We start from the raw sequence: 21,181 nt of genomic DNA, 5'->3' as shown, positions 1-21,181 counted from the left end.
GTTCCCCTGGTTTTCGTCCAGATGGACGGCAGCCCGATTCAGGGGGGACCTTTCGGGGAGGAGGTGGGTCCTATCGCCATCCACATAGGGGACCACCAAGAGCTGCGGTGGCTGATCCAGGTCCCCGTAGCGGGATATCGGGCGGTGTTGGGCCTGGATTGGCTGAAGGAACACAACCCCGTGGTGGACTGGCGGGCGGGGACCCTGAAGTTCGACTTGACGGTGGGTGCACGGCATCGGGTCCCCCACGAGAATTCCAGCCACAAGAGGACGGCGGCGCGTCCCAGGGGAGCGGCGGCGGCGCAGCAGGAGAAACCAGAGCCCGAGGTCCCGCCAGAGTACCGAGACCTCGCAGCCGTTTTCAGCGAGCGGGAAGCGGACGAGCTACCCCCACACCGCCGCACGGACTGCGCTATCAACATCCCAGAGGGGGCGGTACTACCCAAAGGGCGCATCTACAAGATGAGTGAGGGTGAGCTCAAGGACCTCCGGGAGTTTTTGGATAAAAATCTGGCCCGAGGTTTCATCCGGCCCGCTTCCAGTCCCATGGGAGCTCCAGTCTTGTTCGTCCGGAAAAAGGATGGGTCCCGACGGCTGTGCCAGGACTACCGGGGCCTCAACGCCATCGCAGCGGGGAACGCTTACCCCCTCCCGCTGATCCCGGATTTGCTGGCCCGGCTGGGCAAAGGGACTCTGTTCACTAAGCTGGACCTAAGGGAGGCGTACTACCGGGTACGCATCCGGGAGGGGGATGAGTGGAAAACAGCGTTTAACTGTCAATTGGGACAATTCGAATTTAAAGTGATGCCGTTCGGCTTAAGCGGGGCACCTGGGGTTTTCATGAGTCTAATTAATGAGGTGTTGCAGGACCTTCTGTTTCAGGGGGTGGTGGTTTATTTGGATGACGTCCTGATCTACAGCCAAGATCCCCAAGAGCACGTGACCCTGGTGAGGGAGGTGTTAAAGCGCCTGCTGGCAAACCACCTATACGTGAAGCTGGCTAAGTGCGAATTCCACCGTCCCTCCCTGGACTATTTGGGCTACCGCATCTCAGCCCAGGGCATAGCTATGGACCCCGAGAAGGTGCAGGCGGTGCTGGCCTGGGAAAGGCCCCGCACCCGGAAACAGCTACAAAGCTTCCTGGGGTTTGCTAACTTTTTTAGAGGCTTCATCCCCAGATACTCCTCCGTAGTGGCTCCCCTCACGGACTTGCTAGGTACCAAGGGGAGAGGTCCTCGCGCCACGCGGCCCAGCGCAGCGCTCGGCTGGAATGAGAAATCGGAGGCAGCGTTCCTGGCCCTCAAGCAAGCTTTCGCGTCTGAGCCCACGCTACTGCACGTCGACCCAACCCAGCCGATGGTGGTACAAGTCGACGCCAGCGACGCAGCAGCCGGGGCGGTTCTCCTGCAGCGAGACAAGGCGGGACAGCTGAGGCCGGCGGCCTACCTCTCACGAAAATTCGCCGAAACGGAGCGGAACTGGTCTACCTGGGAGAAGGAGGCGTTTGCGATTAAGTTCGCCCTCACCGAATGGCGGCATTGGCTGGAGGAAACAGAGGAGCCGTTCGAGGTCTGGACAGATCACAAGAATCTGGAGGCGCTCCGGCAACCGCGATCCCTGAACGCCAAGCAGATGAGGTGGGCGGAGTTCTTTTCGCGGTACAATTTCAAGCTTGGTCACATCCCCGGCAAAGAGAATTTCCTCGCGGACGCCCTCTCCCGTCTGCCGCATTATGGGGAGGGGTACGCTCCCTGCACCAGGTCCGTGTTTGGTGAGGAGCAGCTGGGACGGGGGGTCGTCACTAGGCGTCGGGCCAGGGAGGAATGGGAGCCCGACCCGGCGACCGCCCCGCTCCGAGACCGCCTAGTGGCAGCCTACGGGACAGACGAGGAGCTGGCTGAGCTCCGGGACTCTTTGATTTTGGACTCCGGTCTCTGGCGGAGGGGGGAGGCTGTCTACGTCCCGGAAGGGCTACGACGGGAAGCCCTCAGCCTCTGCCACGATGCTAAGACCGCCGGGCACTTCGGTTTCGTAAAATCCTGGAAGTTGGCCCGGCGGCGGTTTTGGTGGCCCAGTCTGCGGCGGGACACAAAAGCTTACGTCAGTGGTTGTCCTGTCTGCCTGACCTGCAAGCCGGGGGTTGGCAAGCCGAAAGGTCTGCTGCACCCGCTCGAGGTCCCGACCCGGCCGTGGTCAGTGATCTCCATGGACTTTATAACAGACTTGCCTCCCAGCAAGGGGAAAACGGTGATCTGGGTGGTGGTAGATCTATTTTCCAAACAGGCCCATTTCATTCCTTGCGCCAGTGTCCCCAGTGCTTCACAGTTGGCTCGGATGTTCCTGGATCACGTGTTCCGACTGCACGGGCTGCCGGACAAGGTGATTTCCGATCGGGGCTCACAATTCGTGTCCCGGTTTTGGCAAGCTTTCCTGCGCCTGTTAGACATCGAGCAAGGGCTGAGCTCCGCTTACCACCCCCAGACGGACGGGCAGACCGAGCGGGTTAATCAAGTACTGGAGCAGTACTTGCGGTGTTTCGGTTCCTATCATCAAGACACCTGGGTGCCCCTGCTCCCCCTGGCCGAGTTCGCGTACAACAACGCAGACCACAGCAGCACGGAGATGTCGCCTTTTGCCGTCGTCTACGGGACAGACCTGAGACACTTCCCGGAGCTTGGAGAGGTCCCCGCCCGGGAATCGGCCGACCTTCGCGAGTGGGGGAAGCGTGCCGGGAGCTGCTGGAAGTCGCTGCAGGAGCAGCTCCACAAAGTCAAGGCAGCGCAGAAAGAGGACGCCGACCGGAAGAGACGACCAGCTGAGGAGATCCGACCGGGGGATCGAGTTTACCTTTCCACCCGGAACCTACGGTTGAATTTGCCCAGCAAGAAGCTAGGCCCTCGGTTTTTGGGGCCTTTCGAGGTCTTGGCCCCGATCAACGAAGTTTCGGTCAAGCTCAAGCTCCCCAAGAACCTCCGGCACATCCATCCCGTCTTTCACGTGAGCCTTCTAAAAAAAACTCCGGACGGTGACGTTTGGCACCCCGTGTTTTCCCCGCCAGCGCCCGAGGTCCTGCCGGGGGGGGAGCACCACGAGGTGGCGGATATCCTGGACTCTAGACTCCACAGGGGGAAGTTGCAGTACCTCGTGGAATGGAAGGACTTCGCTTTGGGGGACCGGGAATGGGTCTGGGCAGCGGATGTCCTTGCGCCCCGACTCACTGAACGTTTCCACAAGCGGTATCCTGGCCGTCCCGGGGGGTTGGAGAATGGACCTTTGGGGGGGCAGAATGTCGTGGTTCGGTCCTTGGTGGCTTGGGCACGGGACCGAACCCCGCCATCAGAGGCGCCCGCGATCACGGAGGTAGGGCATGGTGATCATAGGCAAGCCGGCAGCTGGGCGCCCCACCCGATCGTTGAGGTGGCAATGGCCGCTAAAGAACCTCAATGTCCCCCTCCACCTTTTGACAAGGGCCCGGAGATGGCCCTTTGTTCCAGGAAAATGGGCCATCAGGAACCCCGGAAAACCTCGCATATGTGCATGAGTCATGATTGTATCAGCATGTTCCCTCCGCAAGTACTGGGTGGGGCAATACAGCCTAAGGAGGTGGGTTTTGTATAAAAGGGAGCTTCCACCTGGAGTTCGGTGGAAGCTCTTACTCCATACCAGCGGACTCCACGTTGCTGAAATAAAGCTTGTTCCTGTTGTATCGTTCACCAGGCCTGGCGTGACGTTTTCTTCAAAGGGGCACCCTGTTTTTTCAGTTAGCAAGCGGGTTCCCGACAATAGGCGGGGAGGCGGTCCCTCAGGTACACTGGGCCCTGACCGCGTATGGCCTTGAAGGTAATTACCAGAACCTTTAGTCTGATCCGGAATTCAACTGGTAACCATTGCAGCTGATGGAGAATAGGCCGGATATGAGACCTCCACGGTGTTGCTGTGAGGATCCTGGCTGCTGCATTTTGAAGTCCAGTAGCAAGAAGCTAGGCCTGGGGAAGTCAAAAAAGTCAAGTGGCAACAAATTGCTCCTGGTCCTGGACTTGATAGGTTTCATAGCACCAGCCCCCAGGGGCATTTCCCCCCTTAAAGCTATTGGTTTATCAGTTTGGAAGGGTTTAACCTCCCCATACTAAAAAAGAAAGAAATAAAAGATTTCAGGTATTTCTACTAATCTACAACTTTTTTCAGTTTTGTAGAAAGATTTGTCTTGTTTGTTCATGGCTCTAGTCTCTAGATTTAAGTATCCATAGATTTGGCCATGTTGAGAATTAGATATATTGAAGAGCCCATGAGTAATGAAATCATGCCTTGAAAAGTAGATGCATAAATGATAAGTATTACTATTCTATCACATAATTTTAGTGAACTGGTGCCATTTTTAAAATTTATTTTGGAGTAGAATGACTTTGTACTTTCTAGGAAAAGTTAAAATAAAAACATTGCAAAATACAATAAAGTAGAAAGTAATTTACTTCAAGTAGAACATCATAATGGGCATTTTTTGAGGGAACACACCTGCTCTGCAGGTATGAATCTGCTGACAGTCCTGGGGCCCCGGTAGGTACGCCTGGCCTCGACCAGGGCCATAGCCTTTTTGGTCCTGGCCCCTACCTGGTAGAATGAGTTCCTGGACTAGCTGCAGGCCATGACAGGACTCTCTCAGTTAGAGCCTGCAAAATGGAGCTCTTCCGCCAGGTGTTTGGTTGAAGCCTGGCAGGAATTCTGGGGTATGAGTTCGGGTCGTTCCCCGCCCCTTGGTTCCTTTGCACAGTATTAGACTGTGCCAGGAGCCGCTGGATGATTGCTCCCCTGTTTTTATTTGATTCTCTTCTTTACTGCCAAATGTAAGTTGTAATCTGGGCCGATTCCAGTGGCCTGTTGCGTGGGGAGGAGTTTTTAACTGTGTAGCGCCATTTTATCATAGACTTGGGGATTATTTTAAGAATTATTATTAATATGTTCTGTGGTTTTATATTGGATATCTGTTTTATGCTATTGTTTGTGAAGCCAGCTTGCTGGGAGCGGCGGTATACAAGTCCAAATATAGATAAATAAAATAAATAATGGAGAAAAAAACAAAGAAAAATGGCAAATGGCAAAGAGTGCTTTTTTCCTGTTGCTCTTGACATCCATGGGAGTGGCAATTCAGCAAGCAAATTCGTTTTTTGGATTGAATAAAGGCAGTGTGATATGTACACAGGTGTTGGACATACATCTTACTTTGTACTTGAATTCTACATATAGGCTCTGGAATGAGGTTGGTACATTTGGCTTGAGCCAAAATCTGTGAGAATGATTCTGGAGCACATATTTTATAGTTGATGATGATGGTGATGATTGGATTGCTTCCTTGAGAAAACATAATGGCCTGTCCTGAGGTCCAGAACTTCAGACAGAATTGTTGAAAATATAGAAATACTTGAAGCATTCAAATGCATGATACATAAATAATTCCTGTAGATTAATATTATTATACTAAATAATACTAAAAATAGCATAGTGTTCATGCCAACCTACAGTTACTGGGAATAAGTTCAGCCTACTCCATTCCTAGTCTTTATTGTAAGAAACAGGTGACCCATTCTTGGAGTCCGAATAACTGAAACATCTATATAATACATAGGTAACCATTATCTGTAAGAGCCTCTTGTGGCGCAGAGTGGTAAGGCAGCCGTCTGAAAGCTTTGCCCATGAGGCTGGGAGTTCAATCCCAGCAGCCGGCTCAAGGTCGACTCAGCCTTCCATCCTTCCGAGGTCGGTAAAATGAGTACCCAGCTTGCTGGGGGGTAAAACGGTAATGACTGGGGAAGGCACTGGCAAACCACCCCTTATTGAGTCTGCCATGAAAACGCTAGAGGGCGTCACCCCAAGGGTCAGACATGACTCGGTGCTTGCACAAGGGATACCTTTACCTTTTTTTAACCATTATCTGTATCCTTTTTTTCTGCAAATACACACAATCTGTAATGTGTATATATATAAATGTGCACATCTTTCTATCACAGAATGATATTTCTTCCTCGGTTCAGTGTGTTGCCATTTGTACTCCAGACCACTGCATACTTCAGATTGTAAACAAAATATTGGCTTCAGTTTCCAACCATGAAGTAATCTGTTCTTTTCCCAAAGTGATTACCCGTTTGTTCTACTAGAAGGAGCATTGTCCTACGAATATGCTAGATGTTCTATCTCTACTGGCACCCCACTACAAGAGAACAGTACACATTTGTTGATTTCTGTTAACATTACTGAATGGTCATTGAACTCAGTCTGAAAATTGCAACTAACAAAAACAAAATAGAATTATGTATTTTCTTTGACCATACAGAACATTATTCATTATAAGAAAGACCTTTTTTTTTTTTGCCAGGGAGGTTTGTTTCTCTTTTCTGACATGGCTCACTTCTACGTGGGAAAATTGATCGAATGTATTTAAAGCTGTGAAGACCTGCTTTAGAACTTAAAGTAGTTTTGGCAAATAAGAATTGAGAGATTGTGACTATAGATAAACGGAAAGATTATTTAAGTATATCTCTAGAAAGGTGAAATACAACTAGTCCTCCTAGAACATGAATTGTTAATTATGATGAAATAAGAGGGAAATAATTGCTCTAATATGCCAGACTGAATGGTGTTTGTGTCAAAAAATCCAACAGTACAAAAGACAGAAATGTGTTTTTTGTTCACAAGGGGATTTTATCAAAACAAACAAGGTTAGCAATGACTATGTATCCCAGGGCAGGCATTTAGATTGTTTGAGTAAGCTCAATCTTCTCTTCTTCCATCGTTTCAATACAATCCTTTCCTCTGCCAATCACAACAAGTCGTTCTCCTTCTGTCTTGTCATGAGCCCCACGGGAGGGCAATATATAAATGTAAAATAAATAATCAAACAAATGTGTGCTATGTTAAAAAACAGTCTCTCCTCTATTGGTACCAATTTTGTGTATGATGATGATGATGATGATTATTATTATTTAATTTTTAGACCGCCCTTCTCCCAATAGGTCTCCCAATAGGTTTACAACATAAATAGTTAAAACACAATAAAATCCCCATAAAAAACCCAATTAAAAGTTACATGTAACATATCACATAACATATAGCGGCGGTGGTCACAATTCTGATCTTAGTTCAGCCTGGTGGAGAGAATAATGTTCAGAAGAGGGTGGCACCAATACAATACATCTAACCATGATCTCGGTGTTAGAGATCTCAATATTGGAGGGGATCCTCTGATGGATTAGTGGGAGAGCTGCCCTGGCCTCAACCATATGCCTGGCGGAAGAGCTCTGTCTTACAGGCCTGCGGAAAGCTGGTAGATCCTGCAGGGCCCTTAGCTCTTCTGGGAGCTCGTTCCACCAGGTTGGGGCCAGGACTGAAAAGGCCCTGGCCCGGGTCGAGGCCAGGCGAACATCCCGTGGGCCGGGGACAACCAGTAAATTCATACCCGCAGAGCGGAGTGCCCTGCGGGGGGCATAAGCAACCAAGCGGTCCCACAGGTAGACGTAATAGGTAGACGTGATAGTAAATTGATTTAAGGCTTTTGTTTGTTTCCATTTTAATTGATATTAGCACAATAACACATTGGGTTGGATCCAGCCAACCTTTTCAGTTAGTATCTATCTGTCCTGCATGGCTTTTCCCCATGCATGCCCATGATTCCCAGCATAGCCAACATAACCTTTCTTCTTTTTTTAAGAGTAGAAAAGCTGGTTGGATCCAACCCATTGATCTAATAAACACAGGCAGTGTTGATCTAGCGGTTAGATTAAATGCGATGGGCCAGGTTAGGTTCAGGAATGTTTCTAGTTTGTAGTACATTGTTTCATATGACATAATTACATTGTTATAACATGGAAATCTTCAGGAAAATTACTACTGCATTATGATAGAAATGACCATGTGATTCTGTATATCCAGAGTGATTCCCTCATATATCCCCTTATAACATGTATGAGTTGCTGCTATATTCAAATTATTCATTCACTTTTAGTATTGTTGTTGTTGTTAGTTGAGAAGTCGTGTCCAACACATCACGACCCCATGGACAATGATCCTCCAGGCCCTACTGTCTTCTACCATTCCTCGAAGTCCATTTAGGTTGGAACCTACTGCTTCAGGGACTCCATCCAGCCACCTCATTCTCTGTCGTCCCCGTCTTCTTTTGCCCTCAATCGCTCCCAGCATTAGGCTCTTCTCCAAGGAATCCTTCCTTCTCATGAGGTGGCCAAAGTATTTCAGTTTCATCTTCAGGATCTGGCCTTCTAAGGAGCAGTCTGGGCTGATGTCCTCTAGGACTGATCGGTTTGTTCGCCTTGCAGTCCAAGGGACTCACAAGAGTCTTCTCCAGCACCAGGGTTTAAAAGCCTCTATTCTTTGACGCTTGGCCTTCCTTATGGTCCAACTTTCACAGCCATACATTGCAACTGGGAAGACCATAGCATTGACTAGACGCACTTTTGTTGCAGGGTGATATCTCTGCTTTTTAGGATACTGTCTAGATTTGCCATAGCTTTCCTCCCCAGGAGCAAGCATCTTTTAATTTCTTTGCTACAGTCCCCATCGGCAGTGATCTTGGAGCCCAGGGAAATAAAATCTGTCACTACCTTCCTTTCTTCCCCATCTATTTGCCAGGAATTGAGAGGGCCAGATGCCATGATCTTTGTTTTCTTGATGTTGAGTTTCAAGTCAATTTTTGCACTCTCCTCCTTCACCCGCATCAAAAGGCTCTTTAGTTCCTCTTCGCTTTCTGCCATTAATGTGGCATGATCTGCATATCTGACGTTGTTGATATTTCTCCCTGCAATCTTGATCCCAATTTGCGACTCATCTAACCCCACCTTTCTCATGATGTGCTTCGCATACAAGTTAAATAGGCAAGGCGACAGTATACAGCCTTGCTGAACTCCTTTCTCAATTTTGAACCAATCAGTGATTCCATGCCCGGTTCTCACTGTTGCTTCTTGGCCCGCATGTAGGTTTCTCGAGAGACAGATAAGATGCTCTGGTATTCCCATCTCTTTAAGAACTTGCCACAATTTGTTGTGCTCCACACAATCAAAGGCGTTAGCATAGTCAATGAAGCAGAAGTAAATGTTCTTCTGGAACTCCCTAGCTTTCTCTTTTAGTATACTAAGTCTTAACTCCTGAATCATAATTTGTCATTCCCATAATAAAGCATTTGTTAAGGACCTAAAGGTGGCATGCAATAAATAAAACAAAGATAAGATTTTGTTCACAAGCTTTCAAGGTATGAAAACACAAGGTGGAAATACAGGGATGGCCCCAAGGAAGAGTGCTAAAGTTGGGTCTTGTGGAGTTTTGGGGGTGGGGATCGAAAGTGGTGTTTTTGTTGGATTTAGATGCTAACTGTTTGAGGTTGAAATGTCACCAGTCCACCTAACTTGTTGGGTAATCACCACTTTTGATCACTTTTACCAATATTATTTCCTTTATCTGTCACAGTTTTGGCACCATTTGTTAAACATGGTTACTATATTGTTGTCTTCTGGGAATTCAAGTAGGTAATATTTGTCTATTGGGGTAATGTAGTCCACTGCATTATCTTGATAACATTATGTAGTCAATCAGATTCAACCATATAAGTGGGGCTTTTTGAGTTTTAGCTGTTCACAGTATAATGCTGATAGTGGCCTTATAGAAAGTATTTTATTAGCGCAAATAGCAGTGATATTCCAAAAACAGAGTGGGACTTGATTCTGGCTCAACAAGATAGGATTGCATGGCTGAAATGCTTAATTCACCTAATTGGAACTTCTGTTGGAAGTCATCAGATTTCCTTCCCGTGGGCTTGAATCGTGTAGGAAAAAATTTCACTGTCTGTAAAGAGACTTGAGGCTTGTCACCCATGAGAAGCTCTTTGGTCCAGTCCACTTCTGTTTGGTGTAACCTCCCTTCCAAAAGGGGGTGATTTTGTGAGTCCTGTAAATAATTGGACAATTTTTAAATCTTTTAAAATCTTTTCTGCAAGGAATGCATGTCTACTACTTGTTTGATTTAGTTTATTAGTCGGCCATTGGCCATTTCCAGCAAATTGACTGTACAGTACAAAAGTCAGTTGAAATTAAGACATCAAACTGATAAAATCAAAGGGAGTAATAAAAGTAATAAAAGTAATAAAAAGTGACACAGATAAAAGGAACCATAATGATTAGGGTTTTAATCCTAATTGCACAATTTGGACCTGATGTCTACTACTTCATCCATTTAAGTTATTCAACTTATTGGCCTTCTCACCTTTTATTATTTCCTAAATAATTTTTATTAAGTTGATCTTGAATTGTAATTACAGATACAAAAGGTGGTTTTTAGTACTATTGCCGTGATTATTCATACAAACGCCCTACTAATCATAACCTACCCAAAAGCCAAACCCTACTTTTGCTCATTGCTCATTAATAGTGGTACTTGGCATATTTATTTTCACTATGCTTTTAGCCCAGGATGTCTAACCATAATTAAAAATAAACCCAGGGGTGGCTCTATAGAGTATGGCTAGTTGGCAGAGGCACATGGTAATTGTAGTCCACGGACATCTGGAGAGCCACAGTACGGCCACACCTGCTTGTTAATATTGCCAGCAGTCAGCATTGATACAGGCATGACTAACCATGATCAAACATGGCTGAATAGAACTGTGATCAGGAAGGAGGAGCATGTAGTCACTGGTTAGTGTTACCCTACACGATAACTGGTTAGTGTTAGCCTGCACGATACTGATGATGCATTTACCAAGACTTGAGAAGACGGGCATCGTTGCTTTGCAATTATCACCTACAGTGCCCTGTACACATTTGTTTAATGACTTTGAATGTGTCAGTTTTAATCTACAAGTGCTATGTATAATTTTAGCTCTTAAATATAGGCACAGTGGTAGCTTTTCTACAGTGTTTGGATTCCTCCCCCCCCCCCTGCACTTTTGCCCATTTTATTTAGTATCTTTCATTCCTGGTGTTTCTCATACTATTTTTTAAATGCAGGAAGTCTTGCTTCCTGAGGCTTGAATAAGGGTTTCAAATTTTGATGCTGGGAATTTTAAATAAGCAACAGAATATTCTTATTCTGGAAGAGCAAAATGTTTTCTTGCTTGTTTTGAAATATTGTAGTCTACAATGTCAGTTTTGCACCCTTTTATTCCTTTAACATTTGAGAGCTGTTCCATAAGATTTTCTTGGCAAGATTTTGTACAAAGTAGGCTGCCAGGTCTTTCCTTAGCTCCCCCCCCCAATTATCTAGGCACGGGACTAGAATGCACAGTTGTTCATGGCTGGGTTAATCAATGAAGGAAACAAGAAGTTTGGCCTCTTCTTAAACATTAAAAAGACAAAAAATAATGACCACTGCAAAAAACGACCTCATCACAATAACAATTGATGATGAGGAGACTGAATACATTCAATAATTTATTTTTTCTTGGACCACAAATAGCTAAAAGTGGTGATTGTAGTATGGAAATAAAATGTTGAATAGCACTGGGTTGTACAGCAAGCTTGAACCGAGGATGGAAAAGCAAGGACATAAGCCAGACTACCAAATGTAAATTAGTTTGATCTACCATATTTCCAGTAGTCAATTATGTTGTGAAAGTTGGACAATGAACAAACTGAAGAAGAGAATAGATTCATTTGAACACTATTGCTGGAGAAGGCTTCTGTTGATTCCATGGATGGCAGAAGTCACAAACAAGGAAAGACTAGAGTGCATAAAGCCTGACATATCATTGGAAGGCAAAATCATGAAAGTGGCTCACTTACTTTGGCCGTATCATGCGGTCCAACTTGATAATGAAAGCAATTATGCTAGGGTGGTCAGTGGTAAAAGGAAACTAGGCCAACAAAGAACATGATGGTTAGACAGGATCAAAATGGATACTGGCCAGAGCATTATACAACTAAAAGAAGATTGAAAGATTTAAAGATGTGGCAACAGCCGAGCCATAGGATCGCCAAGAGTCAGACATGACTGAATAGCTGACATCATCATCATTCAAGTGGGTAGCCATGTTGGTCTGCAGTAGCACAACAAAAAATGAAATCCAATAACACCTTTAAGACCAACAAAGATTTATTCAAGGTGTGAGCTTTCATGTGCAGGTACACTTCCTCAGTCAAAATAGAACAAGAATCATGAGAGTGCAGATATATAGAAAAGGATAAATCAGTGGCAAATTAGTAATTTGGAATTTGCCACTATTTTATCATTTTCTATGTATCTGCACTCTCATGATTCTTGTTCCATTTTGACTGAGGGGGTGTGCTTACACACGAAAGCTCATGCCTTGAATAAATCTTTGTTGGTCTTAAAGGAGCTATTGGACTGAATCATCATCATTCCTTTATCAGAGCTGGTTTGTTCTTTATGTAGGGCACAAGGGCATTGTTGGTCTCAGTGTTTAGAGATGTACATTCAGATATTTCTGGTTCAAATAAATATCTGAAAAATATCTTATTGGTGTTGTCTGGATGTATTTGGGTGTTCAGTTGGTATCCAGGATTTTCTGGGAAAAAGATAAATGGATCCTGAAAAACTTTGAAAATACTAACTGAGAACACTGGGAGTGGTATCATTTTAAGGCTCTCATGTGTGTTTTTTGTTAATTTTACTGTATGTCTGTGACTTGGTATTGGTATACCATTCTGATTTGGTTTAGATGCTATGTTTTGAAATTGGCTTTGTTGGTTCTGTTGGTTTTGCAACACTGTGTTCTTTGCTCAAGTTAATTTGCCTTGGCAGGTGTGTTAAAACAAATGAGAGAATTGTCAACTGGCAACAATAGGACATGTTGAAATGCCCATTGGATATAACGAGAGCCAGGAATGCCAACTTACTTGTATGGACTCCATTGAAATATGTTATAGTGCACAAACATTGCAGTGAAAATGGGGCCAGATATACTGTTCTGGGCGTAAAATGACAGCCCCCAGAATAAAATTATGACCCTTGGGACTGGAGTCAATGCTCTGGAATTGGAATAATGGCCTCCAGAGTGAAATGGGAGCTGTCATTTCAGGCCCAGAGCCAGCATTTACAGCTCTGGATTGGAAGTACCTGGCGTTTTTGGAGGTGAGATCTAAAGAGGTAGGGTTTGAGAAGGGAAGGGATCTCAGGATGATACAATGCCACAGAGTCCAGTCTACCTTCCAAGGCAGCCATTTTCTCCATGGCTAGCTTGGTCTTAACAGATCTCAGAAGCTAAGCAGGGTCAGCCCTGGCTAGTATTCAGAAGGGAGACCAGTAAAATATACAAGAGTTGTGATGCAGAAGCAGACAATGGCAAATGACTTTTGAGTGTTTCTTACCTTAAAAACCCTAGGGAGTCACAAAGAATCAATTGTGACCTGATGACATAAATAATAACAACAACAATAATAAGCATACTGAGCCAACTGAAATCAGTAATCTTACCATTACACTTAAAACAACCTTACATGTCTACATGAAGCAGCTACTATCTTTCTAAAGAAATCAGATTTTAAACTTCTGAGAATAGAGAAGCCTTTGTGTTCTCTACTATTTGTTCTTTTGAAATTCAAATGTGTTTGGGGAAATATTTTCCAAACTACATACTCAGATTTCAAAGCAAGAATAAATTGGTCTATTCAGAGTACCTTTCATTTGTGAGCTGCTTCAAAGGAGAAGGATAAGCATTCTATATTTGTGTTTTGTTTCCAGGACAGATGAAATCTTTAGGAAGCTGCTGTCCCAAAAAATAGATTAAAGGAAAAGAACAGTCTAGTTGTACAACTAGAAGAATGCCAAAAAAGTATCTTCTAGAACTATTTTCAGAGGGGACACAGTCTTGTTATCTGATGGTGTCCTTTATATTCACTGGCTTTCCCCTTTAAGATGCAAAATATAAGAGACATTGTTTTATCAGTTTATTTGAGAGATGGTACCAGAGTTTCATTAGTACTATGGTTTAAAAATATGTTTCTTTGCCAGTGGCTGGTAAGTAGTTTTACTAATTACATAACTACGGGCCATGTTAATGTTGATTAAAGGTAAAGATAAAGGTATCCCCTGTGCAAGCACCGGGTCATGTCTGACCCTTGGGGTGACGCCCTCTAGCGTTTTCATGGCAGACTCAATAAGGGGTGGTTTGCCAGTGCCTTCCCCAGTCATTACCGTTTACCCCCCAGCAAGTTGGGTACTCATTTTACCGACCTCAGAAGGATGGAAGGCTGAGTCAACCTTGAGCCGACTGCTGGGATTGAACTCCCAGCCTCATGGGCAAAGCTTTCAGACGGCTGCCTTACCACTCTGCGCCACAAGAGGCTCTAATGTTGATTACCGGTTATCATAGACTTTATGGAGAGGTACTATTAAATTTATGTGAAGCTGCTGCTGCTAAGGTATCTTTAAAGGCTTAAGAACTCAACATTGCTTCTGCTGTAAATTGGGAACCTGACTGATGCATAATACATGCATGGTGGAATGGCTGCTTTAATCCGGGTCTCTCTGATTTACTCACAGTGCTCAACTTGCCATACTTGGAATTCTGCCCAGATACCCAGATGAGTAGGGAGAAATCTGTTGATTTTTGACTGATGCTGGTTGTGAGGCTTAGAAGAGATGCGTCTTCTTACCATTTTTCTACATGCCTGTTCCAGGCTGCCATATAGAAATACTTCAGGGTTCCACCTCTGGGATTATCCCTATCAGACTGGGCCTTAGCTCTGCTTGCTTTGCTACTCTCTTAGGCCCTGTCTCATAAAAGTATTATTAATTTCTCAGTTATCTCCTGAAATGGGTGGAGGGAGCTGTTGATCATGCAGTGATTTGATTATTAGGCAGGGCAGGCTGTTAATTCTAGTAGAAGAATGCCACTAGTAGCATGAAGAACTAACCCATTACATAGTGTATGCCTGTCCTCGAATCTTTGGTTGTTTTCATGTATCCTGTTACAACAATATGGGGGCATTTGCACATCTGGAAATATCCCAGATAAGTAGCAAAAACCTGAGACTAACATTGCATGTGATTTTTATAATTACAAGAATCTTATGGAAACCTGAGGTTTTTCAGAGATCGGACAATATGCAGGAGTGTTCCTGCAATGTTCCTGCAATGGGAAATAGCCTTGCTGTAAATAGTTTTCATTAAAAAAGAAAGACTTGAGGACACAGATTGGTTTATACAGTACAGATCTTTTATATCTGAATGCAAAGCAATTTTGATGCTAAGAGGCATTTTTTTATTTTTTAGGGATGCGTTTGCCAATTATGGCTTTAGAGTCAGCAGAAGCTATTAATCATTCTGATCTGAATTGGTGAAGTTCATTGTCCTTCAGAACTTCTTGTGAGTCATCATATCCTACCTCTGGCCCATCAAATAGAATTTTAAAGGTTGTAATATTGCAGAGGGTATAAAAACTAAAGCATCTTAAGCACTTGTCCTTTTAGAAGGAAAAGCAGTTATTTCTTGGGAAAGGTTTCTCAGTTTATAGTGTATGTTTGTTCTTTTTTAAAATTATTTTACAAGAAATGCACCTTCAAGACTTGCAGGAGAGGATCCTGTATCTCCCCCTCCCCCATCACTGTGGCTGGTGAGAATGTCCCCAGCTCAGCTGTGGTGGCTGCTACCAACTGCTGCTGCTGCACCTGGGTCCAAAGCAGTGGCTGGTATCCTTCTCTGCTGTGAGTGGAGCTACAGCAGCTGCTGGAATCCTCCTCTATGTCCAGACCCACAGCGGTTGCTAGTTTTGTGTTGTTGGACCTGAAGCAGCTGCTGGCATCAATGCAGTAGTCAAGTGGCTCCCTAACTGCGTGGTTCTGTACATGCACAGACAACACCTTTCTACTTTGGAACGATTTAAACTCCCCTGTGATGGAGAGCACTTTGAAAGTCAGGTTCCAAGTGAAGTAACAGGAACAGTAAGTGAAGTGTTAACAATCTTCACTAGGCAGAGAAAGCCAGAGTGACAGGCCCACAACAGCTGAGAGGGAGTTGATAATACTATCTATGATCCGAAGAGAGTTTATTTTTATGCTGTTTCAGAGAGAGTAAACATTCTGACAGCATCTGACTGAACATCTACTCCAAAGAGATTATTTAGTCAGAGTAAAAAAGTGTCTGGAAAACTGGGGCAGGTATTTGGCAGTGGGAATTTGGGCAGTGAAGATGTATTCCCAATTCAGGCCAAATTTGAAAAACTCTTCTACGGAGAAAAGATTGATCCCTGCCTAGTTATAAAAGGAGAAATCAGGTGAAAGGATTTTCTCAGATTTATAAGAAAGTACTTCAGACTACTCAGTGGTCAAGGGTATACTGGTATTTCTAGGAAGGAAAAGTGGTGATACTAGCAAGAGTGCCCACCTTCTAGGAGCTGAGAGACTTTAGTGGAACGCATAAAGGCAGAAGAAAGCAGATGTGTTTGTGGATGAACACAGTAATGAAACCTCCCCATGCTAAGAAAAGTTAAGAAAACCCTATGAACATCTCAAAGCCTATAAAAAAGAGGACTATACCTTTCCAAGAAGTTCCAAGGTTGAGTTAAAGCCAAAAGATCTCACAGTGATATCCTGGGACAGTGAACCTCATTTCATACGAAAGTAACTATGCTACAAGGCAGCTCAGTCTGTGAGGGAACAGCATTTTTATTTTAGAGGGGAAAATTTACCTCCAAGTGGAGAAGTATGCAGTGGTCCACAGATGTTTAGCACCCAAAACAACTGAGCTGTGGGAATGGGCTGCGCCAGAGGATGGTTTTTTCAGGAACAAACCTCACAAACACAGTTCAGTTTGTATGCAAGCCAATTGGGTTAGTGGGATTCATGTTTTGGTTTGTCAATGAAATTAACTGTATTTTTGTGGTTTGTGCTCATCCCCAGTCTGTACATAAGAGTTGCTATTTGTGAACATATACAGCATACTGAATTATACAATGTTTAACAATCTCCTTGCATGAACTGGCAGATGTGGTCTTAGATCTACTAATATGGATGTCATGACTTTTGGTGGTAGGAGACATCTATATTAATACTTTGGCCTCTTGTTGGGTTCATCTCAGGATTACTAGGTTTCCAAGATGACCACATCTTAAAATCTGTGGGATCCTACACATAAGAAAATTCCTGCAGTATCAAACCAGTGGTCCATCTAGTCCAGCATTCTGTCTCACGCCATGTCCAGCTGTTCTACTTGAGGTCCAACAACAGGGCATAGAGAATGAGGCCTTCCTCTTATGCTGCTGCTTGGCACAGGAATTCGAAACTGTATTGCCTCTGAATGTGCACGTTCCCTTTAGTTACCTTGGCTAGTAGTCACTGACAGGCCTATCCTCTATAAATAATCCTTCTTTTTTTGTTTTGTTCTTTATTTTGTTGATACAGTAAAGGTCATACAGCATAATTTTCTGTATTGGATAGTGTAATGAGGGAAAACCCTCATCAGAAGTTTTGTTCTCAAAGAAGTATTATCAGCACCTATTTAAGGAGAAAAATAGCTTCTATAACTTTTTAAAAATTACTGTATGGCATATACTACTTGATTTGTTTCCTTTGTTCTTCATCCAGAAGATACATGATTGTGCATCTCTCTATAGTTTAAATGTGCTCTTGCTGATTTGTATTTGCTTTGTGTTTTATGTATTGACTGACAGCACAGTAAATAACATGACTTTGATTGCAGTGAACACAAATGTCTCAAATTGTGTGTCTTTGACTCTGGAACCCATGTTTATATGCTGTGTGAGCCCTGCTGCCTACTCTGACATTTGCAATAATTTAGTGTCATTTTTCCTGGACTCCCTTTTGGGTCCACTTATTTTCCAAGGTATATGCAATCTATGACTTTTTCCCTTATGCACATCATTTTATAGCAAGCATATAGTGCAAAAAGCACTTTGTGTCAGTATTATATTATTATTATTAATATATTAAATGCTTCTATACGCCCTCCCAGCAGATCAGCTCAGGATGGTGTACAACTTGGATATGTACATAAGGGGTGGCAGGTTACAGTAGATAAGCGATTGGGATGTGAGTGTCCTGCATAGTGCAGGGGATTGGACTAGATGACCCATGAGGTCCCTTCCAACTTTATTATTCTATGATTCTATAAATAGTCAAAAACAAACCACACCATTAAAACAGTTAAATTTATTTAGCAGAAATAATTTCAGTATTAGGTAGGTCTTAATACCAACTAGCAGCATTGGCAGTCCCATTTTATGATAGTTCTTCTGAAATTTGAACATGTTCAAGGACCTTTCTAGTAGGGAGGGCCCAGTTGATATTATTTCATTGGCCTCCAACCAAACGCCTGGTGGAAGAGCTTAATTTTGCAGGTCCTGTGGAATTGTGCCAGTTCCCAGATGTGTCCTGGGAACTCATTCCACCAGCTGGGGGCCAGGACAGAAAATATCCTAGCCCTGGTTGAGGCCAGACATGCATGCTCTGGGGCCAGGGACCACCAAATAACTAGTGTTTGTGAACTGGAGTGCTCTCCAGAAGGTTTAGGTAGAAAGGTGGTCTCCATGCAGGACTCAGACCACAAATGGTCTTATGGGTAAGAACTAATACCTTAAACCCGATTTCGAATTGAACTGGTAATCAATGCAGCTTATCATAGCTGATATCCAATGGACTATAATTTTGGTGCCCTTCTTTGAGGGCTGTCAGAGACCAAACTATCCTAAATAATTGTGCTGGGGGTGAGCTCAGAGATGTGATGGAAACTGCATGAAATTCTTGCTTTTTCACCGGCATCTCATAGGCACTCATAAGCATCCTATAAGATGTTCTTGAGGATTCGTTGAGAGTTTTCCTCCAAACTTGCTCTAGTCATCTCAGCTCCTGCTTCCTCTCCCACACCTCCTCTATATACTAGGGAGCTCATTTGAGGCAAGGTCTGAGAGGACATCTGGAAGTAATCTCATTGATAGCAACCAGCATTCAGCTATGCCAGTTGATGACCAAGTCTTCCAATGAGCTGCGAGGAAGCATTGGATCCCAAAGAGCATTCAGGAATCCTTCTGGAGCCATTAGTCTCTGTGTGGGGGCTAAAATAACTCTCTGCCCACATTGGGCAGGGTGTGGGATTCTGAGACAGGCCTTCAGGGTGTTGTGGTCTGACCATGGAATGGCATTTGCTGCTATCAAGGGCACTTTCAACTCCATACGAAAGATCAGATCCAGTTTGTGGCCTGCCTGATGGATAGAACTAGGAATAAACTGTAAGAACTCCAGAACAACACTAAGTCCAGGGCTACTTTCAGGGGATGGTAGCTCTGCATGGACATTGAAGTCCCCCGGATTTAGCAATCTGTGGTACCATAGAGCCCAAGCAGCCGCTACCTCCAGCAGGCCTGACAGGGCATTTAGCGGTGAGTTGGGAGGACGATACGCCATCCTGATGGTCAAGCTCTTGGCTGCATCTCACCTGAGATCAACACTTTCAAGGCCTGGGATCATTGGTGCAGGAAGCTCCCTAAAGGAGTATACCTCCCAAATTAGAACCGCCACACACACATACACCTGTCCTGAGGTCCATGACTGATGAAGAACTGAAAACCCGTGAGGGGCAAGTTCTTTCAAGACAACAGTTTCACCTTTCCTCACCCAGGTCTCAGTCACACATGCCAGGTCTGCCTCATACTCTGCAATATATACCTGCTGAGACGAAGCTTTGTTGTTAATTGATCTGGTATTACACAACATCAATGATGGAGTCAGGATATAATCCTTTGCCTCCCTTCCTGCATGTCAAGGGATGGACAGAGATTAGAAGGGCTGTCAGCATAATTATATCTCACACCTCCTCATCCAGTCTTCTCATCTACCTTCCCCCCAATTGTTGGGATCCCTGACACCCCCACACACACTTTGGCCATCCCTTGGTCTGCTTCCCTTTCCTCATCTTGTTCAACTCCTATCTTTTGGTTTAGCGGCGTTTAGCTGACCATTGCACTAACTATTTATTTTATGTTCTTATTCCTATTGTAACATATTCTTCCTCATAGCTCTGATTTCTTAACAGTCCCTTACAATCTTTCTTATTCCTAGTTCTCAACCTATTACTCAGCTCTAATCATTTTCTTCCTTCTACTAACTTCTGATGTCCCAGTCCTCAACTTCTGTACCAGTTCTTTATTCATAGTTCACTTACTCTAACCCTCTATTTTAATTCCAACTTCTCTTCCCCTCTAACTGATCTTGAGTTTTCAGGGATGAATGTATGTGGGGATTTGAATATGCCCCAAAAGCTGTTTTTTAAACATTTTTTTTAAATGTAGCTAGTTCTATTTTGTATCACACAATGCAATCCTGAATAGAGTTATACCATTCAAAATCCCCTGAAACAAAGTTTGAGCCCAGTGGCACCTTTAAGACCAACAAAATTTCATTCAATATTCATGGAATTGGGGTCAGTGAAATTAGAGGCTATGCTTAGAATCACATTTTATCACTTTGATGATGATACAAAAAATAATTGTGTATAAGGAAGTAGCAACAAAATTAGGAGTAGTTGCATAGAAGGAGAATGCATATATCTTGTAGAATGCTTAGCTTATTTCTACGAAAAGCTATGTTGCTGGTTTGATTTATTTTATTATTACTAATTATTAATAATGATCCATATTTCTTTTATCTTTAGCATCAGCACCATCCAGTACCATTGCTAAACACAGAATTTCTCCCAGTGTCAATTCTATCTGGGAAAAAAGAAGCGTCATCATGTCTAATATTACCATTGATCCAGATGTCAAACCTGGTGAATATGTCATCAAGAGCCTCTTTGCTGAGTTTGCTATTCAAGCTGAAAAGAAAATTGAAATTGTAATGGCTGAACCCTTGGTGAGTCCCTTAACAGAGCCTTTGTTAAATTGTTATATTCTTCTGGAATAGTTAAATTGTATGTAGAAAAGTTTTAGATCTGGATATATAGGTGAAAAAGTAAAAACTATTGTGTGCAGGAGGCCTACCCTTCCCCCACAGCATGGGATCATAGTGACATGAAAAGATACTTACTGATATAAAAAAATACAGTGATTTAAAAGTTATAGAATAAGCTGTCTAATATGAGTATAAGTTGACTCCCTATCCCATTTCATTGGAAATAACTGGCACAATTTCATTGTCTTTCACAAAGATGGTATGTTTTGTTATATAAAGGAAGGAGTGGGGGCTGTCATTAGGATTTAGGGCTTCTTTATGTAGGG

The 21,181-nt window shown here is 43.9% G+C and overlaps 1 protein-coding gene across 9 annotated transcripts in view; it reads left to right on the top strand.

Moving 5' to 3' along the window:
* Positions 1-21,181, top strand: part of FRYL (FRY like transcription coactivator) — a 167,458-nt gene that overhangs the window by 50,428 nt on the left and 95,849 nt on the right. For all 9 annotated transcript variants that reach the window (XM_077301924.1, XM_077301926.1, XM_077301921.1 and 6 more), the window contains one exon: positions 20,617-20,816. In XM_077301924.1, the coding sequence (XP_077158039.1) occupies positions 20,697-20,816 (120 nt within the window). In that variant the 5' untranslated portion in view covers positions 20,617-20,696. The remainder of the gene's footprint in view (positions 1-20,616; positions 20,817-21,181) is intronic.

The sequence above is a fragment of the Paroedura picta genome, chromosome 10, assembly GCF_049243985.1.
Source record: "Paroedura picta isolate Pp20150507F chromosome 10, Ppicta_v3.0, whole genome shotgun sequence".
NCBI classification, from domain to species: Eukaryota; Metazoa; Chordata; class Lepidosauria; order Squamata; family Gekkonidae; genus Paroedura; species Paroedura picta.
Note: the sequence above shows the minus strand (reverse complement) of the source record. Positions and strands in the feature narration are given on the sequence as shown.